Source organism: Coenobita brevimanus, chromosome 52 (genome assembly GCF_032717465.1).
Source record: "Coenobita brevimanus isolate Jiangsu-jjx chromosome 52, ASM3271746v2, whole genome shotgun sequence".
In the NCBI taxonomy this organism is placed as follows: Eukaryota; Metazoa; Arthropoda; class Malacostraca; order Decapoda; family Coenobitidae; genus Coenobita; species Coenobita brevimanus.
The window spans coordinates 961,834-981,076 of NC_137005.1; the positions used below are offsets into that span (position 1 = coordinate 961,834).

At 41.7% G+C, this 19,243-nt stretch overlaps 1 protein-coding gene across 1 annotated transcript in view; it reads left to right on the forward strand.

The window, feature by feature from the left end:
• Positions 1–19,243, forward strand: part of jing (AE binding protein 2 jing) — a 50,592-nt gene that overhangs the window by 20,259 nt on the left and 11,090 nt on the right. The window contains exon 2 of the mRNA XM_080272868.1: positions 1,983–2,162. Coding sequence (XP_080128994.1) covers positions 1,983–2,162 — 180 coding nt within the window. The remainder of the gene's footprint in view (positions 1–1,982; positions 2,163–19,243) is intronic.

Below are 19,243 nucleotides of genomic sequence, written 5' to 3' on the forward strand. Positions count from 1 at the left end.
GGAAATTGATAACACCGTGACGCCACGCAGTGCCAGCCGCCGGGTACCCGCTGCACCACCACCATCTGACACTCAACCATTAACACACTGGACCGTTTTTTTTTTTTTTTTTTCATACAGACGATAATATATATATATTAGAGAAGACCTTGTGTAGTGAAAAGGTCAATGAAAGCTGCTGTATATTTAACCCCATGAAAAAGATTCCATAAATGAAATAAATCTTGTGAACATTACGAGAATGGAATAAAGTAGCGGGTGTAAGAGGTAAAGCATTATGTCAGTCCACAGCCCTTCTGGGTCTTTAGATTCAGTGTCGTCACATTGGAAACTTATGCCTTGTGTGTATGTTCCCTTAACCTAGCATATGTTATATTAGCATGATAGTAAATTGTCGTTCGTTACTTTTCATTAAGAACATTAAACTGTTCCACGACATTTAGTGACGGTTAAACTGGTCCATAAGCCATGATATTTGAAACATAATGAATTATATCATTATTCCAAAGTTACACAACATGTTGGCTTTCGTATACCGTGAACACTCCATCCTGCTGCTGCAACCTATTACCGTACTTCATCCTTGCTCCAGTTCTTACCCCGCATATGCCATAGCTATTGTAATTATGTTACTAAATGAAAATAATTGAAATACCAGCCCAGTACCCTCGGCCCTGAACTCCAAAGTAGCCCAGTGTGGCGCATAAGCCTTGGACTTGGCAACTCCAACCTCGGCGCGCGTCCTCTGGCTCTCAAGGTCACATGATGCGCGGTTGACGTCACTACTTGTCTGCCAGCCCCGCCTATCACAAGAGAGAGGACGTTAGGGGGCGGAGCCACTTGAACCTATCAGCGAGGCCAGCTCTTATGACGTAACACAACCACGAGAGAAACCCACCAATACACTAGTCATACGGCACTGAAGGCTATTGGGACAAACGGCTACACACGTAATAGTTGCGAAATCTCCCGCCGTAAGACATGAATTGAATAAGCGACGACACGATGTAGCCTAGTAACTCTGTCATGTTGTTAACTTTAGCCGCCCACACTTTCTCTTGGGGGTCGCGCGGGAAAAGTTTATCGTGTGTTTTACATGAAATGTGTTTTTGGTTCGTCGTAGAGACTCCGTACTGGGTAGGTAATGTGTACTTGGAAACTGACAGTCCGTTTGGATTAGTTTTCCTTGTGCGGGAGGACTTACTCTTCCTACCACCATACTACTTTAGTGTTAAGGTTTTTCAAAATTAATGAAGCTTTCTCAGAATGGTCAATATAGTCCATGCGCGTTGAGGGGACGCTGTAACGCCTAATGAAATCGCATAGCAGTGGCAAGAATTAAAGATCCTGCTGCCAAACAGTTTAGCTGAATTTCAAAGGAAACTATTTCTCGAGTACTTTCACTCATGCATTCCTTATCATCCCATTCATTGGTTCTAAGCCGTGTTGCATCCCTGTATATTTCATTTTTTGAGTCGTTTTCCCGTAGCCGACAGTGTAGCCTATAGAGTGGCACCTGCGTCTTAATATGTCAGCTATATAAGCGGCGTGTAATACCTTCTTGATCTTGGCGTGTTTCTCATTCTGTATGCTTATTGCAGCTTATTAACGTGCATCTGATAGTAAGCATTCTGAAGGAACTGATGTTTCTGTACGAGTTCGCCTTGTAAACCGTGCGCGAGTCATTTATGTTCATTACTGACAAACACGAATGTGCATCTCATCACAAAGTATTCATCACTCAGACCGGTCCACCAAAGCTCATCCTTCTTTGGTTGAGTAGCCAGGCTTGTTATTTCGTTTTTTTTTTTTTTTTTATAACTTTCTTCGTCCGTGTAGCTGGGAGAGTTTTATATATATATATATAAATATATATATATATATATATATATATATATATATATATATATATATATATATATAAATGTGTGTGTGTGTAGGGCTCCTCTTGAGCGGTGTAGTCACTTGTGTGTTTGTTTCAGGCTGTGCACGTTGAGGGTCAGCTGGAGGCAGAGAGTTTCCGGTGCCTGTGGGTGGGATGCAAGGTGTACGACAAGGCTTCTTGTTCGGTGTCATGGCTGGAGCGTCACGTCCTCACCCATGGTGGACACAAGCCCTTCAAGTGCATCGTAGACGGCTGTGGACAGAGGTTTACATCACAGGTCAGTATTGCCAACACAATTCACATTAGCGGAAGTGGCGACACTGGTTCTTGTGTCAGCTGCATTTACTTGTCATAACAGATTTTGTACCACGTCTTCCTTGACAATTTATCTTGTATATTTCGCCTTCATGCACTTGTAGGCCTAGGGCCTATATGCTTTTGTATAATTTTAATATCGACATAGTTTTTGCCATTAACATAAAGGGGGACATTAGGTACCTTCTTTACCACCGCATAGTTGTTGGTTTTATAGAGGTATACCTGTAAAGGAAAGAAAAGCAATAAGTGACATCTTTCCTGTCACTTCTTATTGCTTTTCTTTCCTTTACAGGTGGCTTTACATTGAGTGACAAGCCTAATGGTTTCCTTTAAGCCAAGAAACCATTTACAACGCTGGGTGGTAACCATAGAACCAAACCATACGTGCTTCCTACGTGTCAACAAGTGGGTTGGTGGAGGGTTAGTGCCCCTCCCCGTAAAACAACTAACTCAAAGTCAAATGGCCACCCCTTACGGGATTATGGCGTCTAACAATAGATAGATAGATTATTCGCCCCTGTGTACAGTGCAGTGCTTGTGTGTGTGGGGGGGGGGTACCCGCATACAGCTCGTTTCAACAGGGTGGAGTCACAAGTTTCTCGTGATTTAACTCACGTCCTCTTACTGACTTCCTTCAGCATCTGTCTGTTCTCCACACTGTCTCATTTTCATATTTTCTATCGCCTCATCAGTGGTCACTGCGCTTCTGAACTTCATTACTGTGAGCGCGTAGCATCCATCTGGCTGCAAACTCTCACCGCTTTTCTCTCCAGCTCTGATGCAAGAATTAACCGATACTCCCGGTTCTTCATGTGTGTATCGTCAACTGTCAGCTCTAGAACTTTTCTCTTCTGTCTCCATTTCTTTCTGCTATGACCTCCAGTCTTTTCTTCTCAGTGTCAAGGAATCTCGAAATAAACGATTTTGAATTTGGCTCTCATCCCTCCCCTCCCGCCTCCACGGAGGAAATAATCTTGCCGGATTCTAGCCTGTAGTTCTTTCGTCTATTAATATATGTACACACACACACACTCACATACATAAATACAGACAGACAGGTAGATAGATATATAGATGCAGAATAAATCGGTCAGGTACTGCTGCGACTATTTACAACGCAGGCTGGAATATACGGCGGTTACACAGTACTCTGATTCTAAAATCGTAACCAGTGCCAGATGTAGATTATATTTGTTTGCTAATGTAAGAAAAAGCATGGAATTGCAGCAATAAAATTCAAATTATCAAGTACATTGATTTTGGTAGTTAGGTTCAATCATGCACAGTATTGGCCTGGTGTGTGTACAGGAAAATTACATTTATAGCATACAAAATACAGGTACCATTTTAAGCCTGCCAAATATGCCAGTTGTATCAGGTGAGAGTTACTGCTTGCCTACTGACTTAACCTCTTGGCACACAAAGGATCCCTATGGTTCCAGTGAACTCGTTCAACAAATCTCTCCTGTGCCGTCTCACCAGGTGAGCCAACTCACCTCTCGGTCATGTTTCCGTATCCACGTCTCCTTTTGGTCCCAATCTCCTTCTACCCTCCAGTGAACAATAAAACATTTTATATTGTTATTTTTTAAAATATGCTCTGGAATCAAAAATATTCTTGATACTTCTAAATCAGTTGAGTGGATGGTGGGTGCCCCAGCATTCCATATGACTGTGCCATCTAAGTACACACACTTCATGTCTGTTGTCAGCAGACTTCCTGTCTACACATCTTTTTTGCATCACATTTCTTATTCTATCCACTCTGTGCACTCCACACACTTGTAGTTCCATTTATGCTCATCCCTGTCTTGACCTTTCATTCGCATGCGACACCAAAGTCACATCCGTATGTTAATGTGGGTTCAAAAACACCACCATGCAAACCTCTTGCAGCAGCATCCACACTCAGAGCTGTGCTGTGTCAAGGCCTTAATTACACCAACCACTTTCCTTCCCTGTGTCACTATGCTTTCTGCTTCCTTTGCATATTTACCTCTCATTTGTACTACTGCACTAAGGTACCTAAATTCCATCACCACTTCAAGACCATCACATCTCACTGAGAGCTGTAGTAATAACTAACTGAATATATTAATGAACAAAAATATTCATTCTTCTATTCCCAATCTGTCTATAGCCAGAAACCTTAAACCTGGAGGGAGTGACCATTTGTAAACCACCTCCATTTCACCGTGTCATCTGTCATCAGTTGGCCTACACCACTTCTGTTCATGTATCTCACCCCTCCATCCTTCCACCTGATTCCCAGTCTCCCACTCCACACTTCCCCTTCACTTCACTCACTTGCAGTTATCAGTCTCTCTCTCTCTCTCTCTCTCTCTCTCTCTCTCTCTCTCTCTCTCTCTCTCTCTCTCTCTCACCTCACTTCATGTCGGAGTAGTTCTCCTGACACTTGCTAGCACATGAAGTTCAATGCCACAACACTTCCAAACTTCATTTGTTTGTCTGTTCACATATGCTGTCACGTAACATCATGACATTTCCACTTTTTCACCTATAACGTGGGTCCTTTCAGCAAAGTCCAAGTTTCACTTTCATAAATTAATATGGGGCTCACCATACTTGTACAGTAGAACGTCGAATTAGCGTGAGATAGGGTCCATGGGAGTTCGCTTTAAATCGAAGTGCTGTTTTAGTGGAATGGTGCTTGAGAAAAACACTATGTTTATATACTGTATATGTGTTTTATTAACTAATAAACATAAGAAGATATATGGAATAATATTGGAATGTGTAGTCACCATTCCCTGTAGCTGCAGTTGAGAAGAGTCATATGGCAGAGGCAGGATGCGGCACTGATCATATCAAAGAACAGTACTGTACAGCATACACTATTGTAGCACTCTATCTCATCCCCTGTCCAGACTGTCTGAATCACCACATCCCATCTAGAAAAAACAGAACAATGTTTTTTTTTTAACATTATGCTAAAACAAGCACTCATAAATCAACACAGCTAAAATTATGGAATGTGAAAGTGTTTACAAGCGATCAGCTGATGCAGCAGTGCATTGTGTTGGTCTTGGTCCACACATGCACATATATTTCACTATGCTTCCCACACTTGTTATCCACTTTCACTTTTACTCTCAATTTTCACATTCATTACGGTACTGTACTGCGTTTTTAAGCTATTCAAAATAGATTTTCACTCACCTTTACTGAGGCAAGCCTTCCTCTGAAGAAGCAGATCCAGCCTCGGCCAGATCACAATCCACGTCATCTGGTAAATTACAGTACAGGTTTCTCTCTACAATCCACGTCACTGGTGGTGAATCAGACACGTGGGAAGCACGGGACGATGCCTGCTCCCCAGACGTACATGAGCTAGCTTCACCAGGTGCTGAATCAATGGCATATAATCAGCTTGTTAAATTTTTAGCACATTAGGCTACACTGCATATCTGACACAGTTTAATGTTCATTTTTCCATATTGTACAATAAACAGCTTACAGTTTCATAACAAACTCACCTGATAACGAATGAAAGAATGGAGTGATTTTCTTCTGTTGCTGGGACATGATCATCTGTTCCAGCAGCTGAGAATACGTTGATGCAGCCCTATTCAATGCCTCGATCACGTTCATACTGCATTCCATATCAGGGTGGCAGAAGTGATGTGCTGCATAAACTCCCTGAGCATAGGAATTGTTCATTTCTTTCTTGGATGTCTGGGGCATATCTGGTGACGCTTCTTCCTCGTGCATCTTTGCAGTCTCCACCATCTGTACGGCTTCTTCAGGAGTGAGAGGTTCCTCCATACTGTCGAGCAGCTCTTGCACATCACTCATTTCTAAGTTAGTAAAACCGGAATCACCTCTCACTTCCTTACTCAGCCTCAGGATTGTCTTGCACGTCCCTGTCTTCAGCAAAGCCTTTGAAATCATTGACGGCTTCAGGCCACCAATTACTCCACACTCAATTTAGTGCACTTTCTGGCACATTATTCCAAGCAAGGGAAATGTTTGCAATGGTATCTTTAACAGTGTAGGTCTTCCAAAACTTAAATGCAGTCATTTCCACGTCTTTATTCATGGATCCAGCCGTTTGCTTCGTTGTATACTTTAGGTAATTTTGTTTGAACAACGCAATAACACCTTGATCTAGTGGCTGAATCAGTGAGGTCACGTTCGGAGGGTAGAAGACCAACTGCACGTGCTTACTTATGGTGCACAAGTGTTTGGAGTGGCTGGATGGATTGTCCACCAGAATCAAAGCTTTGTTACTTTGGTTATGTTTTTTGTTAGTATTTTCAATTAATGGAATAGCATGGCTGAGGTACCACTCATCAGAAATTTCTGATGTCATCCATGCCTTCTTATTAGACCTCCAAAGCACAGGAAGTTTGGGAAGGAGCACATTTTTTAGAGCACGTGGTCTAGCTGAGTGGTGGATGGCGAGTGGTTTCAGTGCCTGATCCATTGGCCATGAGGAGAGTAGTGAGCCTGTCCTAACTTGCTTTAAATCCAGGTGCCTTTTCTTCATTTTTCATTAAATATGTTTTTGGGGGCATCCTTTTCCAGTAGTCCCATTAGATCACAGTTCCACACTTGGCACTTTGAATATTCATTTTTCTTCACTAGCTCACTCAGCACTTTTTTCATTTCCTCGGCGGCCTGAGCATCGGCAGATGCAGCTTCACTCATCAGTGTTACATTTCTTAGCCCCGTTCTCTTGATAAATTTATAAAGCCAACCGGTACTTGCACTGAAATTGCTATCTTTAATGGATATGCCTTCCTTTTCAAGTAGCCGAGTCTGTATTTCGTAGGCTTGTGTTTGCAGCATAGGGCCCGTGAGAGGAAGTTTGTAGGTGGTGGCGACCATCATCCACTCACTTGATGTAGAGCTGCCTACTTCTTCCTTAGCCTTTATCATTCTTTTTCTGTGTCAGCCCTCCTCCCTTCATATTTCTTCCATCTTTCCTGTCACTTCTTATTGCTTTTCTTTCCTTTACAGATGGCTTTACATTGAGTGACAAGCCAAATGGTTTCCTGTAAGCCAAGAAACCATTTACTATGCTGGGTGGTAACCATATAACCAAACCATATGTGCTCCCTACGTGTCAGCAAGTGGGTTGGTGGAGGGTTAGTGCCCCTCCCCATAAAACAAATAACTCAGAGTCAAATGACCACCCCTTACGGGATTGTGGCATCTGGCAATAGATAGATAGATAGATAGATATCTTCCACCCATAACTTTAGTGCATCTTCCATCTCACCATTCATGCACAACTTCAGGTGGAGTTTTCCCTTTGAAATGTCTGGTGAAACATAGGCTTCTCTAATTTTCTTCTCGTTGAGCTTGATAGAGCGAACAGAGCTCTCCTACAATCCAAACTTCCGCCCTACCGTCGACGCTCCATTTCCATTCCTCAGGGCATCCAACACTTTTATTTTGTGTTCACTTGTAATAGACTGCCTTGATTTCTTGGCAAGCGTAGATAATGATGTTGTGGATTACCTCTTAGACATAGTGGTGGTGAGTAATGCACACGAGGCAGAAGAAAGTCGCAGAGTAGTTTAGGTGTGTCTGCTCTCTGTAGTTCACCACATGAAATGAGGAGAAACAACAGGTGGCGGGTAGCCTTGTGGAAGCATAGAGAGACTTTCAGCGGGAAACAGTACAGATGTTCGCGAGAGGAAAAAAAAAGATGCGCCAGATTCAACTATCTTAAAATCGGAAGGATTCGCTTTAAATTGATATAGCCCTAATTGTAGGTACCATTTTAAATCTACGTTCCACTGTACTGTTATCCAGTGACTTCGGTATTTCCATGCTCACCTGTCTGTTGTATATCACATCCTCACAGTACACTTCCTCTAAACTCATATTTGATGATCATGCTTCCTATATACCAAAAGACACTCAAACATTGTCCAGTTTCTGATCATTCTTGAGTGCTGTGCACTCCATGACTGCCTTATTCTCACTTCTCAACAGACACATTTGGTGACTGGACGACCTGCATCTTGCCATAATACAGTAAAAATAAGCATGGTGAGCAAAGGAATGGATGGGATAGGCTGGAATTTTATTATTGCTGGGATGATTGGCAGGAAAGTAGAGTGTTGTAGGATTAGTTATGTGAAGCAGTGAAAATTTTTCAGATATTGTCCAAAAATGAAAGCCTCATGGGGGGGGGGAGTTGTGGGGAAACAATAAAATTGGTGAGAAGCTGGAATGATGAGGGTGGGGAAGGAAATGGATGCTATAGGATTAATAGTTTGAGTGCAATCAAGATTTCTTTAGCAGTTGTCTCCAGCAACAACAGGTACAAGATGAACTCGTTTTGCACTCCTACCAGTCCTGTATGAGACAGCCCTAGCATGTATTCAGTGTGGACGGTGGGTGTTAGCGCCAAAGTGGTGACATGTAGAGAGGTGTATTGTATGCAGGAGGACTACTGGGCCTTGAGAGCAGGCAGTGAAGCCTATGCCCATTGTTGGACACATTAAAAAAAAGTAAATAAATAAAAATAATGCAATGTAGGTAAAAACCTTAACTCTGCCTCACAAGCATAACAAAGCTGCCTCTTTCTCCAACCTCACCTTATAACAGTTCAAGCTACCTGGAGAGTACTCTGTGACCTTATGTTTAATCACCTTCCAATTATCATGTCTCACAGTCAGAGCAAGCAAAGTATGCTGTGCACTGTTCACACAATATCTGTCTTACATACAACATGAACTTCCTCTCAGTCTGAACTCCTCTCCATCCATTGACAAAACGATCACCACCGTCAGTCATGGATGCAACCAAAGAAGGGGCCCAAAGGGCTCAGGTTCCCCCCTTTCTAATAAAGTACGATGAATGGGAAGGTAGTCGTTTCATCATTTATTTATATTTTTATTTAATCGTTCAGATGTTAATTATTTTTTATTGGATTGCTTTCTTTATTATTTAACACTAGAGAAGAAGGCTGGGACTGGAGTGTATTGTTGTTGTGATGAGGAGAGGTAGATTGAGATGATTTGGGCATGTGGAGAGGATGGGGGATGACAGTCGGGTGCAGAAAAAGAGAAATGCGAACATTGGGGGTGGGGTTGTATGAGGACCCAGAACAAGGTTATAGGGTGTGACCTCAGGGATTTGGGACTGATTAGAGAGGCTGCCAGAGAGTGAGCAGCATGGAGAGTTGCCATTAGGAGACCAAGGCCGATGCATGCATGTTGGATCCTTTAAAAATGAAACAAAATGAAATATATATTTTTCTCTAGTGGTAAGATTAAAAACTTCTGCACAAATGTCTTTCATCAAACAAAACAGCTCATTATGATGAGAAACAGAGAAAAGAGAAGAAAGAAAGCTAACTCCAACAGAAACAGTTCCATGAACACCATAAACAGTACCATTAACAAACTGGTTGGAACTCACAAAAAAGGCAACAGTAAAAACATTGTGGATTCCCTTGATCATAGCAGAATAAATAGCAAATTTTGGAAGACAGTACTGCAGTAAACATCCATGCATCCAAAAACTTGCCCCTCCAACCCATAAAGCCTTACAGAACAGTGATGGAACCATCCCCAGCATGAAGGATCGAGCAGACAACCTAATAAATAATATATTTTGAAAGCAGAATGTGACTAGCGTAGATGTTATGGTGAATGTGTGAGAAAATTAGGTACAGAAATCAAGGATGTAAGAAAATCTACATGATAGAATCAGGTGAATTACAAAAAGATGTATATGACCAGTGTTTCACCCACACCCTAGTTGATGGTCAGCAATCTACCCTATCCTCTTGGATGCCTATGAAGGACTTATTAGCCTCTGAGATGGAGCCATTAATTTTGAAGGCTTGATTGAGAAATAAGTGAAAATGTGTCTGTTTCTTTTAAATGTTCTGAAAATAGCTTTTTGTATGTACAATTAATTCTCAGTTATCCATCGTCGCAATATCCTGCCCGATGCAATACAGGTAGGTCGTCCCATTATACGACCACTCGTCATACAAAAAACCAATGGTACAACCTGGGTAAATTAGGGACTACAGTATTTTTGTTATACGATCTCGAAAATCCAATGATACGGCATTCAGTCTGGAGCGAGGTGGGAGGATTCTGACTCAGTCATCCCAGCAAATGCAGTCACTGCTGTTTTCTCTCAACCTTGGATAGAAATAGCAGGACTGCTCAGTTGCAACATTGCCAAACGTGGGATAATTGTTGCAGAATGCGATGTTTTGTCACACTTTGTGATATGCGATAGCATGCATATGATAATGTGATAACTTCATAATTTCATAATCTGAAAAATAAATTGAGGACTGCAAAATTAACAAGTCTACTGTAAGACTAGTACAGCAGTAGAATGTAGTAACTTACAATAACTAGTATTATAATATGGTAGGTACTTAACAGTTAAACAAATTCAATAATGCAAATTAATCTCTCCACATATAAATATATTAATGCCACAGTAATTACAAGTTTATATGAAGAAATGCCTTTATTTATGAGTGTGATAATTTTTTATCAAAATGCAGCTAATTTTAACGTGCCAGGTACGATAATATGGGTTCTGGAATCTGGCACGGCTGCTCAGCTGGCGACCGCCAGCTTGCTGCCTCCAACACAACATTACCACCCATAGATGAGTGTTATGCATGTTTTATATGTTTAATTAATGTGCAGTCATGTTATTTGCATACTATTTGCTCTTTCAGGTTGCTTTCTGTACAGTTCAGTAATACAGATATGTTTGTTGCGTTTGGTATCGTATATTTTAGCTTGAAAACTTGCCTTTGATGGGGTCCTTGAACTCAACCGATATTTTACCATTAGTTATGAGTTTCGTTTTACGAGAATTCATTATATGACTAAGCCAAATGGAACCTAACTGCTCGTATCCTCGGGACCTCCCTGTATCTGGTGCAGCTATCTTGGCTTTGTTAAAGCAACATCTGGCAGAATTATGCAACATCTGGCACTGAAACATGCTGTAACTGGTGGTTCAGTGCAATATCCAGCATTTAGGTGTCTCAACCGGCTTGTAAGCAGTAATCAACCAGCATCAGGGGAAATCTCAAAGCTCGGGAGCCAATGAAAACTCCTGCTACGTGCCAGCGAATCAGAATCCATCGTGGGCATGGCTCATGTGGTGTACCAAGAGTACTGCTGTGCTCTCATCCTCATCTGCAGATGCCGTAAAGTCAAGACATGCCTGTGCACTCCGCTCCTCTGACCACATAGTTGCAAAACCTTGATGTTTTGACCAACTCTGTGGTGTCCTGTGTTCAAGCTTCTGTATTGTATTGCAAAGCTGATGATCTGTCAGTGCTTCTGTTTTAGTGCTCTGTTGTGATTGTTAAACGACTCCTGTGCTGTAATGTGTACTGTACTGTTTACAAGTGTGAACATCCCAGTGCTGTTTCTCCCCATTGATGCCAACACTTGGTGAGTACATACAATAGTTCACTATATACAGTACTGTATTACTGTACTGTATCATTACTGTATTGTTTTTATATGCTTAGTGAAGCTTGGACATTGTTGGAAGGACACAAGTCAAGAGTGAGAGCAGTGGAAATGAGTTATTTAAGAGGAGCCTGTGGAGTCACGTGGAGAGACGGGCTGACGAATGAGGATATAAAGGAGCTTTGTGGTGTTGAAGTGGATGTGATAGGAAGCGTTATGAGGAACACACTGAGGTGGTTTGGCCATGTGGAGAGGATGGAGGGTGAAAGACTGACGAAGAGAGTGTATGTGAGTGAGCTGGAGGGGGGAAGAGGGAGGGGGAGGCCGAGGATGAGATGGAGGGATGGGGTGGAGAGGTATATGAGAGAGGGGGGTGTGAGTTGGGAGCAGGGCAGTGAAATGGCAGGGGACAGGGCGATGTGGAGGCGATTTGTTTGTGGCCACCCCAAACGGGATTGAGGCGTCTGGCAATAGATAGATAGATAGTTTTCATCTTTTACTCATGGTAAAGTTTTTAGGTGCGAGCACTCACCATCCATTCGCTTGATGTAGTGCTGCTTTGGGTGTCTGCCCTTTCCTCTCTTCCTTTCTTCCTCTTCTGTCTTTCTTTCCTTCATTCTTTCCTCTTCCTTCTACCTACAATTGACTTTAGCCTACACTCCTTCATCTGTCTTTCATTCCTTCATTCTTTCCTCTTCCTTCTGCCTATGGGCAACTCTACATTGAGTGACAAGACAAATGGTTTCCTGTACACCAGGAAACCATTTCTTGTGCTGGGTGGTAACCATATAACCAGATTTTAGTGCCTGGTGGTTTAGTGAGTAATTACGATGCTCCAGTCGGATTGAGCCAGTGTAGGTTTATATCCAAGTGGTGGTTGGGGTTTATTTGCTCTCGTAATGCCACTCAGGGATGAATGAGGCTGGCCACTCTCGTCTTGAATGTCAGGACCAACTTGCCTAGCCTCGGTCTCCTACGCTCCTCATGGGGCAACATAGGATTGGATGGTGGATGGATGGATAAAGTTTTTAGGATCGAGTGTCGAGACGGCTAGAATCACAATATCCAGCTCAAAGCCAAATGTTGAGCTGGATATGCAATACCCGTAGTTTCACATTATTCGCCATAGTGATTGTCTGAATTACAGCAGATAATAGAGAGTTTACTGGATTAGTTTTAAAGCAGTGGACTGGCCAGGCTCATCCCATCAAAGATAATGGGATTATATCGTTCCTTATACTGTTACATTTGTACACTACATCACCTGCTGTTAGTACATTCTGTTGCATGAGCTATGAATGTTGCAGTGTGTCATCTTTACTCTTGACTCCAACTTAATCAGAGAAAACGTATGATGCTCAGCAGGGCCAGTCTGACAGGACAACAAGTTCACCAGTTAACGTTTATGATTTTTATCCCAAACACAGGTTTAATATGTTTTCTACTTGGCTGTTACTTCCTGCAAAATACCAGTATGTTTTCCCCCAAGATAACATTCAGTCTCTATCTTTCCATCTCACTGATACTTTTCCCCTTCAGGGAATTTTTCTACAGGGGATGGTCAGATAACATAATTTTCCAAAATACTTTGTCCTCACATGACATTTACTAATCCACCATTCTTCTCTTTCATACAAACAGCCCTATTTTCTCATGTGGCTGGTGATTTTCATATTCTTTCACTATGTACAGTCACACCTCTGAGTTGCACTGGCAAATGAACAGTGCCTCCCATTATCCTGGCCACACGTCCTTACTACATCGTGCCATAATGAGTTTCCATTCCTTCACACTCCACAGGATAACCTGGTAGCCTGACTCCATTCATTACCCGTTCTCATAAACATACAATGACCTACTTCATGTACAGTATTATTTTTGGGTCATTTACAGCACTTAAAACTGATATTTGCAGCCTGTGCCTTTGACATTTCTCCTTCATTCATTGACCAGGTATCACTCATATGATAGTGTTCTGAATAGAAACCCACTACCTCTCATCCCCTCTATCTGCTATTTCTTTCTTTTCCAATAATATTCAGTTCCCAGCAAACCTCCACCCCCAGTATTTTTTTCCCTTTAATTAATAATCTAAGCAGTGAAGATTTTTTTTTTTTTTTCCTGTATATCATTGCTCTTAATAATCAAAAGTAAATGTTTCTCAATATTTGCTTTTCCTTGTTGACTTTCATTTTGTCAGATTTATTTTGTGTATATTGTGTGTCGAGGTTGATTTAGTGAGCTGCTTCATTTTGTCATGTAAGGATTGTGACAGCTGTTAATTGCATGTGTATTTGAGTTTATTCTCCATTAACCCCTGCTTCTGACTCTGAGCATAGACTAAGTAGTTCTGTGCCAGAGGTCCACCAGTCCTACTTGTCACACACCTTTGATGTGCCACCATATTGATGCTGGTACAGTACCTACCATCCATATAGAATGCATTCTAGAGCCATCTCATTTTGGACTGGTGTGATGGTATTAGTGATATATATATATATATATATATTTTTTTTTTTTTTTTTTTTTTTAAACACAGTCGGCCTTGCAGAAGATCAGTTAACCTGTGAATTGCGAGCCAGAGCTTAGGCTTGGAAGCGTTGCATTGCGAGCCACAGCTCAGGCTGTGCTAACCTTCCAGTGGTCGTGCATCATTGCAAACTACACCCATATGCAAACTTATGCATTACATTACGCAAAGACGGAGATATATGTGTATATATATATATATATATATATATATATATTATATATATTCATTCATTCATTGCCAGACGCTATGTATCCCAAACGGGGTGGCCAAGGGCTTAGAGTTGATTGTTTTACAGGGAGGGGCACTAATCCTCCACCAACCCCACTTGACACGTAGGGAGAACGTTATGCCAGCAGCATCTGGTGTTCCCAGGCGGTCACCCATCCAAGTACTAACCAGACCCATCGTTGCTTAACTTCGCTGATCGGACGGGAAGCGGTGTACTCAGTGTATATATGTATATATACTGTATTACGTGTCAACAAGTGGGTTGGTGGAGGGTTGGTGCCCCTCCCTGTAAAACAACTAACTCAGTGTCAAAAGGCCACCCTTTGCGGGATTATGGTGTCTGGCAATAGAAAAATATATATATATATATATATATATATATATATGTATTTATATATATATATATATATATATTTATATATATATATATATATATATATATATATGTATTTATATATATATATATTGTACCAGGTGATGTCCTGGATGTTTATCTTCAAGCTTGTAATAAATTTTTTTTTTTTTTCCCCCTCTCCCACTACTCCCCTACACAAACTTATGCATGGCGCTACACAGAGATGAAGAGAGACAGATTTTTTTTTTTAACAGATGATGCCCTGGATGTTTATCTTCAAGTTTATAATAAAAACTAAAAAAAGAAAAAAAATCATTTTTTGCGTACCACGGGGTGCAATAAAGAAAAGGTAATTGCGCAATCCACAGGTTGAGAGTGTTTTAATGAATTTAAAATCCATGGACTATTTTCTGCCCCAGTGTGGGATCTGTCTTGCATACAGTACATAGATTTAGCCACCTACTGTTTTGTCCAACCCACCACAACCTCTCCTTACAGTTTTTGCAGGAGTGTCCAACCATTAGTCAGCACTGAACAGTCATGTCTTCATTAAACAGACCTATGTGATTCAGGTCAACTCTTCACTGTGATGGTTGAGCATAATTATGAGTTATTTTATTCAGGCTGTAGACAAACAAAACCTGGTGATCTAGTGGTAGAATGCTTAGGTTTGGAGTGAAGGCTAGTTCTTACACACAGTGGTTTAAGACCTCCAGAGGTGACTGGAGGGTGATTTGTCATGTACCTGTATAATGTTCCCAGGAGCTTAGGTTGGCCTCCTGCCCTTAAGTGATCATGGCTGTGATAGTCTAGCATAGTTCGAAGTGAAGTCCCCCCTCGGATCCTCTGATCATTGTCTGATTCAAGCCACCAGTTTCACACCTACCACACCCTCCTGCACTGAACCTGTCATGATGACTAAATGGCACTACGACAGGGCAGACTGGGAGGGACTTCAAAATTTTCTCATAGATGTTCCTTGGACCTCCTTTTTCTCCCATGATGCAAATTCCACATTGGGCCACATACAGGATTTCATTAAAGTCTGTATGGAAACATTCATTCCCCATCATAGTTACAGAAAAAGATGTAATTCTCCTAAATGGTTTGACCACAATTGTGCTAGAGTAACAGAACATAAAACAATAGCCTATAACACTTATACAAGGACCAAAACCAAAGAAGCCTTTAACTATTATAAAAATATCAGAAACCACGCCAAAACTATTATCAGTCTTTCTAAATCAAACTTTCTACATAGACAAGATAACAAACTACTAAACAGTCCAAATGATAACACAATATTCTGGTCAGCCCTTAATTCATTCAAAACTAACTTCACTACCACCTTTTCCATTCCACCGTTACAGTCTCCCAATGGAAATCTAGTAAGTGACCCACACGGAAAAGCCAACCTTCTTGTTGACATTTTTTCAACAAACTCAACCCTAAATTCAGAAAATCATAATATTCCCATACTTGATTTTGATTCCCCTCAAATACCTCCTTTCATGATTCACGCCGGATACGTACAAAGCGTATTACACAATCTATCAGCCGACAAAGCCACTGGTCCAGATTAAATTCCTTCAATAGTACTTAAAAATTGCTCCTCAGTGTTGGCTACTGTATTAGCAAAATTTTGACGCTTATGCATCCGTTCCTCAAGTTTTCCAGCCCCATGGAAAGAAGCAAATATCCATCCTGTTCCTAAAAAGGGGGCAACTTCTGATCCATCAAATTATAGACCAATTGCAATAACTTTTGTTCTCGGTAAAATTTTTCTGTCTATCTATCAATCTATTGCCAGACGCCTCAATCCCATTTGGGGTGGCCACAAACAAATCGTCTCCATGTCACCCTGTCCTCCGCCATTTCACTGCCATGCTCCCAACTCACACCCCCCTCTCTCATATACCTCTCCATCCCATCTCATCTTCAGCCTCCCCCTCCCTCTTCCCCCCTCCACCTCACTCACATACACTCTCTTCGTCAGTCTTTCACCCTCCATCCTCTCCACATGGCCAAACCACCTCAGTGTGTTCCTCATAATACGTCCTATCACATCCACATCCACACCACAACGCTCCTTTATATCCTCATTTGTCAGCCTGTCTCTCCATGTGACTCCACAGGCTCCTCTTAAATAACTCATTTCCACTGCTCTCACTCTTGACTTGTGTCCTTCCAACAACGTCCAAGCTTCACTTCCATACGTTAGAGTTGGTATCACAATGCTGTCATGGAGTAACTTTTTCACTTCCATGCTCACTTCCTGTTTCTTATCACTGCTTTCAAAGAACCAGCAACCTTTCTTCCCTGCTGTACCCTTTCAAGCACTTCACCCTCCAAACCTCCATCCTTACTCATCACACTACCCAAGTACTTAAACGTACTCACATTTTCCAATTCCTCACCATCGAACCTCGCTGTACATTCACTGACTTCACCTCTCTCAAAGACCATCACTTTACTCTTCCCTACATTCACCTTTAGAATCCGTTTCTTACACACTCTCCCAAACTCATCCACCAAGCCTTGCAGCTCCCCTTCGTCTTCACTCAACAACACAGTATCATCTGCAAACAACAGTACAGGGAGTTTCCAAACACTATCCTCTCTCACCAGGGCCACTCCAACATCCACTACCCTACCTTGTACCTCTTTTATTACCCCATCCATGTACAGATTGAACAACCATGGAGACATGACACATCCCTGTTTCAACCCAACCTTCAAAGAGAAAAATTCACTTTGTTCACCAACCACACCCACTGCAGCCTTAGCACCATCATACATACTCTTCACAGCATTCAACAACTTCCCATCTACTCCATATATTCTTAATACTTTCCAAAATCCTTATCTGTCCACCCTGTCATATGCTTTCTCCAAATCCATGAACGCTGCATACAACTTCATTCCCTTCTCTAGAAACTTTTCCACTAAAGATCTAAGAATGAATATCTGATCTACACAACCTCTTCCCTTCGTAAAGCCTCCCTGTTCTTCTCCAACTAATTCCTCTATTCTTTCTCTAACTCTGTCAGTAAGTATCCTACCATACACTTTTCCTATTATACTAAGAAGACAAATGCTCATATGATTACCACACACTTCTTTTTCCCCTTTTCCTTTGTACAAGAGAATAATTGTACCTGACTTCCAGTCCTCCGGGACTCTACCTACCTCCCAGGCCAATCTGCACATCTTCCACATCCATTGTACTACTATCTCTCCCCCATACTTCAGCATTTCACCACACACTCCATCAATTCTTGGGGCTTTCCCTAATTTAACTTTCTTCATTGCATCCACAACTTCTATCCTACTGATTTCTTCCTGTCTTCTCACCTCCCTCCTTCTCCCAGCCATTCCCTAGCCACTTATACTTGCATTACTTCCATCCTGTATGTTCAACAATTCCTTAAAATGTTCTCTCCATCTGCTCACTTTTTCTCCCTTTTCCACTAGTAATCTACCATTTTTATCTTTCACTCCCCTGCTAACCTCACTTCTACCCTGTCTTACTCTCTTCACCTCTTTCCAGAACATTTTCTTACAGTCCCTCCCTCCACTTTACACTCAAATTCCTTCCAAATTCCTCATCCACTTTCTTCTTACTTTCTCTTACTAATCTTTTCACCTCTCTCTTCCTTTCTACATATAACTCTCTCTTCCACCTCTCAACTTCTTCCACACCCCTATTTCTCATGCATTCATTGTATGCTTTCTTCTTTTATGCCACAGCCTGTCTCACCTCTTCAGTCCACCACGTTGTTCCTTGCACACCCCTCCGTCTTCTCTTCCTCCCACACATCACATCACATGTTGCACATATTTCTTCTGTAAATATCCTGCACACACCTTCCACGTCCCCCATCTTCTCCAATTCATATTTGCCCAATCGTTCCTCCACTTCTCTCTTATACTCTGCCTTTTTCTCATCCTCTTGTAACCTTTCCACTCTCCTTGCAACTACTCCTTCCTCTCGTCTTTCCCGTCCTCTATTTCTCCATCTTACTTGGATCCTAATTCTGGCCACCACCAAGTAGTGGTCAGAAAGTCCACTCCCCCAACCGCTATAAGCTCTTGCATCCATTACACATCTTCGCTTCCTTTCATTCACACACACATAATCAATCATTGCCTTCCTTTCATTCAGTTCACCACCCACCTTTCTCATGACTCGCCATGTATACCTGTGGATCATTTTATGCCTGAAGAGGGTATTGGCTATCACCAACCCCCTCCCAGGACAAATGTCCACTAACTACCACTAATTAACAAACACATAGTCAAGCATCTAGAAATCAATAAATTGATCAATGATCGGCAGTATGGATTTAAACAGGAACATTCAACTGTAGATATTCTTTGCCTTCTTACCCATCAGATTAACAAAACAATAGACCAACACGGTGAAACACACACAATAGCACTTGATATATCAAAGGCATTTGACAGAGTATGGCACC